At 38.8% G+C, this 10,068-nt stretch overlaps 1 protein-coding gene and 1 long non-coding RNA gene across 3 annotated transcripts; one reads left to right on the top strand and one right to left on the bottom strand.

Moving 5' to 3' along the window:
* Positions 1–2,701: 2,701 nt before the first annotated feature.
* LOC307024597 lies at positions 2,702–6,051 on the bottom strand. Of its 2 annotated transcripts, XR_013803936.1 has the most exons (5): positions 5,765–6,048; positions 4,855–5,111; positions 4,564–4,754; positions 3,646–4,430; positions 2,702–3,419 (listed from the first exon to the last, which is right to left on the bottom strand). It is a non-coding gene; the product is annotated as an uncharacterized lncRNA (long non-coding RNA). The 2 variants fall into 2 exon arrangements; XR_013803935.1 differs by having other exon boundaries at positions 3,646–4,754; positions 5,765–6,051.
* Positions 6,052–6,170: 119 nt separating this feature from the next.
* LOC307024596 (uncharacterized protein) lies at positions 6,171–9,852 on the top strand. The gene is made up of 6 exons (XM_079658881.1): positions 6,171–6,267; positions 7,365–7,493; positions 7,579–7,772; positions 8,107–8,254; positions 8,717–8,921; positions 9,310–9,852. The coding sequence occupies exons 2-6, from the start codon at positions 7,389–7,391 to the stop codon at positions 9,612–9,614; spliced, it is 957 nt and encodes a 318-aa protein (XP_079515007.1). The 5' UTR covers positions 6,171–6,267; positions 7,365–7,388; the 3' UTR covers positions 9,615–9,852.
* The last annotated feature ends 216 nt before the right edge of the window (positions 9,853–10,068 follow it).

The following is a 10,068-nucleotide window of genomic DNA, read 5'->3' as shown; positions in this document are numbered from 1 at the left end:
TCTCCCGCCCCGACATAGAAAGCAATAGCAATGTTAAAACGAAGTAAACTGAATATAAATTCCCCAAACAGGCGAAAACCTACCAGTTTCACCCACTGTCTCTGCCACCTCCCTCCATGCCTGGTTCCTCCGATTTGTATCCCGGTAAATAGTTCTGGTCGTAAGGAACTGGGTGATTTGCTACCGTAATTCCTCGTTTGGAATATGAGGAAATGAACTGTGGTCTGGCTCTCCCAGATTGCACGCGGTTTGATTGGCTAGCGCTTGTACTGTCAGATTTGCATAAACGGGATTTGATTGGCTGACGCTTCCAGCTCAGCTTCAAAAGTTGAACATTGCTCAACTTTTGAATCCTGAAAATCCTGGAAATCTTCGCTTTGCTTCCCCACAATGCAGTTCGGCGAAAAGCGAGGCAAAGTGACGTCACTCCCATTCAAAGTCAATGGACAGAGAAGCGTTGGAATTTTTTTTAAAGCTGCTGTTTGGAAGTACTGTTAGAGAGTTCAGGTTTCCATATGTTCCCTTTCTGCATGTTCCAACATGTTTGTGTGTTCAGGACTGTATTGCAAAATAGTTTGTTTGCATGTCTGTACACATGGGATTGAGTTTGTTGAGTGAGTAGGGGTGGAGAGAGGTGTGTGTGAGTGTGTATGGTATCGCAGCACAGTCGCCCTAGTCTGTGCTGTAGTGACAGTGATGTATGGATAATTTAAAAAGTCATTCTTTTCCACAGAGCGGCCTGCAGTCAGGCCAGCCAACCGCAGCCCATTCCCCCACAGCACTGTGAAAACTCATCTACATCCACTCCAGCGCTCTCTCTCTCTCTCTCTCTCTCTCTCTCTCTCTCTCTCTCTCTCTCTCTCTCTCTCTCTCTCTCTCTCTCTCTCTCTCTCTCTCTCTCTCACTCACTCACACACACACACACACACACACACACACACACACACACACACACACACACACACACACACACACACACACACGCACACAGTGTATAAACAAATCTAGAATCTCCCATTTCTCATACAGACCAATTTAATTTGTTGTCAGATTTGTTATTCTCATTTGTGTATATCGCTTCGTCAACCAGCACACTGCTTACTTTAAATGTGAACTTGTGAGTTGTGACCTCAGTGCCTTTAACAGTGAAAGGAAGTGCCAAAGGTTGGCAGCGTTGTCCTGGAAACTACATTGCTGGTTTGTTCAGCAGTTAAACACATTGCTGACAAAGAGAAGGTGTGTGTGCACTTTTGAGGGTGTAGAAGGCGCCATTTTTGTTCTAAGGGACTGGCCACAAGCCTAGACATACAGACCAGACTGTCACTCTTTATCTCTCCACACACACACACGCACGCACGCACGCACGTACGCACACACACACACACACACACACACACACACACACACACACACACACACACACACACACACACACACACACACACACACACACACACACACACAAACACACTGTCCCGAATACCATTTTTCGGGCTCCGGATATTCGGTAGTAATCAGCAGCGAATATTCACCCCGCGCAGGGGGTTTCACTGCATTCATTTTGGTATTCTACAGTATTGTTGTTTTATAGTTATTTGTTAATGTATACGAAGAAGGTACGTTTTAAACGTTTGTTTTTTCGTTCTAATTGAAACAAAAAAAAAAGCAGAAACGGGTCTTTTTTTTGTTTTTCAATTTGGCCCCAAAATGAAAAAACGGAAATTCAGCTCGTTTTTTCGTTTTTCTGTTCTTACTGTTAAAACAAGTATACCACTCAATGTTTCGTTTCCATAAGTGGGTGTGTCTCCAGCGCCTCCTTGCTTCTGATTGGCTAGGGTGCCCTATGCTTGCGTTCTACTCTTCAAAATAAAGGTTCTACGTCTTTGCCTTTAGACTGCGTTACAAATATACGTATATTATTATATTCATACATACAAGTACAAGTCTGTCCGTATGTCTGTCTTTCTATGTATATGTCTGTCTCGATGTCTTTCTATCTCGATGTCTGTCTGTCTGTCTTTCTGTGACTATATTTTAGAGTTTAAAGCGTAGCCACTTTTACTCCACTACATGTATTTAAAACCTTTAGTAACTTTACAGATTTGGATTAATTATGTGAAATGTAATCAACACTTAAATCAGACTTTAGTTCCACCTGGAGTAAATTCACAAGCTACCCTGCAGTATACAAAGTCATTCAAACTAGCTGCACCTTTACCAGCTTTGAGAACACTTTCATGATCAATCATTATAAAACATATCATATATATTATTCTGAAATGGACCAATCTGCACAATGACTACTTTTACTGTTGCTACTTTCACTATATTTTGATGATAATACTTTTCTACTTTCACTTGAGGAACATTTTGAATGCAGGACTTTTACTGTAACAGAGTATTCCTACACTCTGGGACTATTACTTTTAGTCAAGTACAAGATCTGAGTACTTCTACTTTTACTCAAGTACAAGATCTGAGTACTTCTACTTTCACTCAAGTACAACATCTGAATACTTCTACTTTTACTCAAGTACAATATCTGATTACTTCTAATCAAGTACAAGACCTGAGTACTTCTACTTTTACTCAAGTACAAGATCTGAGTACTTCTACTTTTACTCAAGTACAAGATCTGAGTACTTCTACTTTTACTCAAGTACAAGATCTGAGTACTTCTACTTTTACTGAAGTACAATATCTGAGTACTTCTACTTTTACTGAAGTACAAGATCTGAGTACTTCTACTTTTACTCAAGTACAAGATCTGAGTACTTCTACTTTTACTGAAGTACAAGATCTGAGTACTTCTACTTTTACTCAAGCACAAGACCTGAGTACTTCTACTTTTACTCAAGTACAAGATCTGAGTACTTCTACTTTTACTCAAGTACAAGACCTAATTACTTCGACAACCTCTGATTAATGGTTGATTTCCAAATGTTCTTTTGGTGCGTGGATGATAAAATAATAGTGTTTGATTGTATTGCCTTACGTATGCAGCTATTTGCCTGTGTTTAGAAACATAATTAAACATACCATGGACACACATTCAAACAATTTTCCATTTATTAAACATTGCAGACGAACAATTAACAAGTCATACAGCTAAAAAAAACTACAACAATAATTTTCTGTATGATAATATCATGGAACCTGGAATTTGAACACACACCACTTAACAATAAACAATAAACTTAACAATAAACTTAACAATAAACGACTGAACTGCTGTCCACTTTAGGGTAGGGCCCTTAAAGCATCCAGTGCTGCAGACAGTCCAGCAACCTGGGTATACACTGGCTCCTGATCCCTGCACTTAAGGCATTGGTGAGATGTTATCCTCCACTCCTCCACACAGAGCCTGCATCCCACGATGCTTCGGCAGCAGGAGGAAAACATGGGTCCAGTCATTGTGTCTTTAAAAAGAAAAAAGACAGGTTTTTAAAGATATGCTGATAGTTACTGATTGATGTCATGGACTGTATTTCTGAAGCATGCACTCAAACTGAGAAAGATACTGTTCAGAAATAGATTTGAAAAGATTAACTTAGAATAATATGAAAATCCGGCACCTATACGTTTTATTTTTTAAATACTGTTTGTTACACTGAGCATTATTCAAAGAGAAGATGAAAACAATACCTCTGCAGATCAAACAGCTAAATGCCTGTTTGACTTCTGGCCTTGGTACTACCAAGTCCTGGCTGGCTGCCACTATGTCAGAAATCTTCCTGGTGACTTCTTCCAGGCCTTGGGATGCATCCAGCAGTTCCTCCACCTTGTGTGTGGACTTCAGATAGCTCATTTCTGTTTTTGTCACATTTTGAAAATAGTTTAAGTATTAGCAGTCATTTAAGATTTTTTCTTCATTTTATTAGAGATTAAAGAAAGTTATGTATTCCATGGCAAATTAGATGATGCTAAATAAACAAGAGCATGTGGAAACATTTCATTTCTTGAAATTACATTTCAAGGATATTGTTTATAAATGCTGATTGTAGAACGGATGTTGACTGTGACTCTTCATACCATGTGCTGACCCACAGAGTACTGAGGTGTGCTACAGTGAAGCCCATGCTTATGCATGTCTGCCCCAGATGGCAAACGTATATAGCCCTTGAGCTTCAAAAATGCTAAATGGCCAGAAAGCAGCCTTTTTCAAATAATGAGAGGGTTTTGCCAGTCTGTTGTTAGCGAGTAAAATAAAGTGAAATGCTGCATATCGTGACCCTTCAGTTTGAGTGCTAGCCCTTCTTTACACATTACATTATTATCCCTATTGATAGATCAGTTCAAACCTTCTCCAGACAAAATCAGTTTTCTTATTCAACCACACCTGCTTCTTGAGCCTCTTCGACGCCATTGCCTGAAAGCAGAGCTCTCAACAGCATGGATCTTTCTTGCATTCGGCTTCCAGTACAAAGACCCTTTATGAGAGAAATAAAGAGTAAAGAAACGTGAAAATAAAATGTTAAAAAGGGCACATTGTTGTACTGATAGCACTTTCAGACCCTTATCTTTTGCACAAATGAAAATGAAATATAGAATAATTATATTTACCAATTGTCCCTTCAGACTCAACGATTTCATTCCTAACGGTGTCTGTAAGGATGTACTCCTCACTGTCTCCCATGGCCACATTCACTTTTCCTGTGATCAGTGGAACGCTTGCCTCTGATTCAACAAATCTGATCATGACCACCCTTGTGGAAACAATCTTTCCATCCATTATTTCTGACACATGTATTGACCTGTAATGCAAAAAGAACAGTGACACACATTTAGTTAGCAACATGGACTAAAACGTAACATTCTAAAGCATGCCAACGTATGAAATGGGCCTCTCATTACCTTTGAAATGACCGAGGGGTGCTAATTGATCTAGTCAACTGACTCATGTTTGCAGTAGACATTGGCTGACTATGACGAAAAGCAAACGGCCGTGACTCAGCTGGCTCTGTCTGGATCCTTTGAGTCTCCCCAGGTTTTTCCCCATGAACCTCATAATGACCATGATCAGAGAGGTCCAGGGAGCAGAAACACCCACTATCCAATGGAAAAACCGCAACGTTGGCGGCATCAGTGATGAAAAGGCTACCTGCGTTGACCTAAAAGAAAATAACAGGTTATATATATTTCACAATTTCCTTTTAAACAATCACTACATTGTTCTTTGTCTTTCCATGTGTGTCCTTGCATAATTTCTTCCTTTGTGTCGTTTCTTCAATGGTGGTAGTGGTTTATTAATTGTATTAAAAAAACATGCAGTTAGTAGTTAATCCTCAAGATTATTTGTATGCCTATATCAGACCTCAGTATCAATCTAAATGTCACTGATATAGTTTATAAATAAATGTCTTGCTGGACTCTACGACTAAATTGTCTCAGGGCTGTCACCAAGTAAATGCTGTTTTTAAGTTTCTTCTTGCTTCGCTTCTGCAAAGTTAAATTATAGTTATGCAGTTATTTGTGCAAAACAGTTCATATAAATAATGATCATTGAATCTTTTCACATCTTTTCATGCCATGTCTATTTTGTGCACCAAATTAAGGATAACATCCGATAACATCCTAATAATATCCTTCCCCATTTACAATGTGATATCTAAACATTGTTTTGTTTTTAAATTGAATGACTAACTGACTCTCTCGTCCAGACGACTCGTAGCTTTATTGCTATTGAAACAAGGTTAGCTTGTTACACGTTAACACACCATGTGCCTGTTCAATCAATAATTAATCACGGATCTCTTAAAAATACCTGAAAAATGCGGCTGATTCTGTCGACGCGCATGTCGTCTATTTTAAGAGTAACTCGCTGGCTGCCTCTGAAAAGAAAGTATGACTCCATCTCCGTGTTTATTGTTAACAATATATTGTTATCGCCGTGTCCGACAAGTCGTTCTTGGCGGTAATGTGTGCATTACACAGGGTGCATTTACGGCATGGTGCCGTAAATGTACCATCAATTTACACCAGGACTGCTATGCGCATGACAGGAAAGTTTGATCGCGGGAAATATAGTCACCCTCCTTATTAATAATAATGGAGTCCAGTTTGTTGGCCTACAGAGAAGTTATACAAAGTATGATAAAAGATGGTTATACTGATCAAAATATATCCGATCATCTCCAGTATGAATGTGGCTTAATAAAAGGGTTCTCCCAAACAAATATCCGTCGCTTTTTTACCCAAAATGGTATAGGCAGAGAGCGAGTGCACGATTCCCAACTGGAAGTAGAGGTTGCTAAAGCAGCTGTTGAGGTGAGGTAGGACTATGGCTTAATTCAGTGATGTAAAGTAATTACGTAGATTTACTCAAGTACTGTACTTATTACTTCATAGTAATAGAGTGGTGTAGTGAAGCGTCCTAAAACCCGGAAGTAAGTTCCTTCTGGTTCCCTCGACAAAAAAGCTATGCAATTTCGCCATAGGATTTTGGAAAATAGCTCGAAATAATGTCTGCGGTTGACACACATTTAAGAGACGGAACACGGTTTGTTCAGTCGGATAATCTCCACATGTCTACCCTACTTTTATAATTTTATAATCATAAATCGAATCGAAAGATTTATGATTTTAGGACGTGTCACTGCACGACTCTATAGCCTACTGTTGGGCTTCGGAATGCTGGGAGGAGTAAATGGCCAGAAAGAATCCAAGAAACTTCTTGTAAAATTGACAGGGTTTTAATTATAGTGAACATGACGTTCCTCTGAGGCTGCGACGGGAGAGGGGCCGTATAAACGTTTCAGCTCCGATTATAAACTCTGGTACTTCCAGTCTTCTCCCATTGGTTGGCGGCGTCATATTCCGTTGCCCTCTATTGACGTAGCTAAACATCCATTCATAAGCATTTAAATAGCTATGATAGTTAACCATATAGTAACAGTTGATATGTTAGCATCGATGAGTGGCAGTTGGAGAGGGTGTGTTTAGTATGTAACTACACACGTTTTTATCCATCTCTTCACTAATGCTGCTTGATATGCTACATCCTACTGTGAATGCTAAAAACAATGAAACTTCCGGTTCCGGAAGCTACTACCCCCGATATTTGTCCGTTGGGGAACAATACATCAGTGGACTAAAGTTCCGGTTTAATATGTATATTGATTATTCTCACAATACAAACAAATGTAACGAGCCCTGAATTATAGGTTTTCTTTGAGACGTAGGAGCTGAGTTGAGGCTTAACAATGATGTGACAGAAATACCCACTAATAACTTTGGACATAATTGTGTAAATAATAATGAGATAACTATTCTGGGGTTTTTTGGTTTCAATTAGAACTAAAAAACAAACAGTTAAAAACGTACCTTGGTCCTATTTAGTTTTTGTTTTGTGTTTACAAATTCAGACTGGACCAACATATGGAAGAAAAATGATGACTGGTTACCTGGCCTCAAAAGGAATCCGAGCATCAGAGGGGCGTGTTGGCCGTGTCTTCAGAGAAACTAACCAGCCATATCATGCAGATCGGTATCGTGTAAAAAAAAACATCTAGATGTTCCTGTATTGTACATTGCTGTGAACATATTGTGAGAACAATAACATTGTGTTTAATTCCTCAGAGATTAAGGAATTTAAATCCAGTGCCATACAGTGCAGAGTACATGGGTCACAAATTGCACATTGACCAAAACGAGAAACTGGTGATGTATGGGGTGACCCACGTCCTTGCCGTGGACGGATTCTCCAGCAACATTGTAAGCCACTCCACCATGCCAGTGAAAAACAACCTGACCATATATCAAGAGGTTTACCAGTAAGTTTCAGTGCCCTGTTTCTGTTATAATAATATAATAATAACCTAATAAAAAGGTTGCAAACAGCAGACAGTAAATAATTTAGTAAACGTTTAGCTAAATAAAAACACAATGGCTAAATGTAGCTTTATTTGAACAGTTTTATTGGGGAAAAATATTGTAAATCGAAAACTACTGACAGGTAACCACTGTATATTGTACGTTACTTGGTAATTGATTGATGAGATCAAAATGTTAACTGCGTACAAAATTCGCTTTAGCAATGCTTAGGTTGTAACAACAAACATGAAATTCTGTTACATGTCATAAGACTTTTGTATTGCTGTTTTGCAGGAGTGCTGTCCTACGATATGGAATGTGGGACCAAATCCGAGTAGACCATGGAAAAGAATTCTACTTGACTCTTTTCATGCAGGAGAAATTGGCAGACTACCGGAATAACACAGGCAGACAGCCATACATGCAAACAAAGTCAACACAGGCGAGTTGTTTTTTTATCTGAATTGCAATCAACGTGTTCATACATTACATTACATGTTACTTGTTAGACGCTTTTATCCAAAGCGACTTACATACTCAATACTGTGGACAATCCCCACATAGCCATTTTTGTCTTTTATTCTTCACTTTATCTGCTGTAATCATGTAAATTACCCTGTGGCGAGACAAATACAAATATTTCTGATCTCATTCCATTATTCACCCAACTGCTAGCTGATAAAGCTGTCAATAGACCCATGGCGTTCACTAAACTTCTCTAGGGGACTGCTAGCTTTTTCCTATGACATAGGAGAGATACACAATACTTTTGAACTGGATACAACAGGAAATGGATAAAATACAAAGCTGGAAATTGGGAAAGAAATTGGGAAATGAACAATGTGAAATTACAATGTGCTCTCTACATTTGACTCTTCTCATTTTTGTTTACTTTAAATTACAGAATCATATTATAGAAAGGATGTGGCCAGAGGTAAACAACAGGGTAAACTACCCTCTGAAAGGCGCACTCAACCACCTTGTTGACCAGGAGGAACTAAACCTCGAAGACAACATCACACGATATTGTGTGTCCACTCTTACCTGTCAGGTAGCCAAAATTGGACTTGACCGGATGGTGCAGTCCTGGAATGCACACAGAATCCAAGGTTTTTATAGCAGTTTTCAGAATGTTACTTAAGACCCAAAACAAATGACCTTCTTTATGCATTTTTATAAGTTGTACTTATATCCTATATTTGTTTCTCTCTGTATCCCCTTTTTTACACTAGGTTGATGGAAATGTTTAAATGTGGCATGTATATATTACAATATTTCAATAATTGTCTGAGTAAAGACATATCTACTATCTAGTTTATAGATTGCTCTTATTGCATGAAACATATATATCTGGTAAGTACATAAACAGTCAAATTAAAAACATGCTTTTTAAAGTTTGTAAGAAGTGTACTAATAGCACAGGCTATGAGGTTCATTGATATGCATGATATGTAACATTACACTAACAATGGCCACTTATTTGTGGTTTTTTTTAAGGTAAGGGTATCCCAGATCAACTTGCTCATGGTGGGTGCCCAAAGAGACTGCCTGCAGATCTTTTGCCTGAAGCTACAGATGCTGCAGACTGCTATCATCAGGACGTGGGGTCCTCTCTGACAAGAGTGTTGCTGTTTGGGAGAAACCCATTTGCCACTGTGGAGCACCAGACAGCAGCTGAACAAGAATTTGCAAGGAACTATGCGGACATTGCTGAACTCTTTGAGCGTGCCATTCATAACGAGCCAGCACCATTCCAAAACGGGATAAAGGATCTCATAGGCATTGTAAGAAGATATGTGTAAAGGCAAGTGATCAGGAGCCAGTGTATACCCAGGATGCTGGACTGTCTGCAGCACTGGATGCTTTAAGGGCCCTACCCCAAAGTGGACAGCAGTTCAGTCGTTTATTGTTAAGTTTATTGTTTATTGTTAAGTGGTGTGTGTTCAAATTCCAGGTTCCATGATATTATCATACAGAAAATTACTGTTTTCTTTAGCTGTATGACTAATTGTTCATCTGCAATGTTTAATAAATGGAAAATAGTTTGAATGTGTGTCCATGGTATGTTTAATTATGTTTCTAAACACAGGCAAATAGCTGCATACGTAAGGCAATACAATCAAACACTATTATTTTATCATCCACGCACCAACAGAACATTTGGAAATCAACCATTAATCAGAGGTTGTCGAAGTAATTAGATCTTGTACTTGAGTAAAAGTAGAAGTACTCAGATCTTGTACTTGAGTAAAAGTA

This window comes from Notothenia rossii (genome assembly GCF_949606895.1).
Source record: "Notothenia rossii genome assembly, chromosome: 11".
In the NCBI taxonomy this organism is placed as follows: domain Eukaryota; kingdom Metazoa; phylum Chordata; class Actinopteri; order Perciformes; family Nototheniidae; genus Notothenia; species Notothenia rossii.
Note: the sequence above shows the minus strand (reverse complement) of the source record. Positions and strands in the feature narration are given on the sequence as shown.

Excerpts from the sequence above, each read along its gene's own strand:
- LOC307024596 (XM_079658881.1), top strand. The coding sequence starts at position 7,389 with ATGATGACTGGTTACCTGGCCTCAAAAGGAATCCGAGCATCAGAGGGG. Across the intron at positions 7,494-7,578 it reads ATCATGCAGATCGGTATCGT|AGATTAAGGAATTTAAATCC; the intron begins GTAAAAAAAAAC and ends TTAATTCCTCAG. Across the intron at positions 8,255-8,716 it reads TGCAAACAAAGTCAACACAG|AATCATATTATAGAAAGGAT; the intron begins GCGAGTTGTTTT and ends TTTAAATTACAG.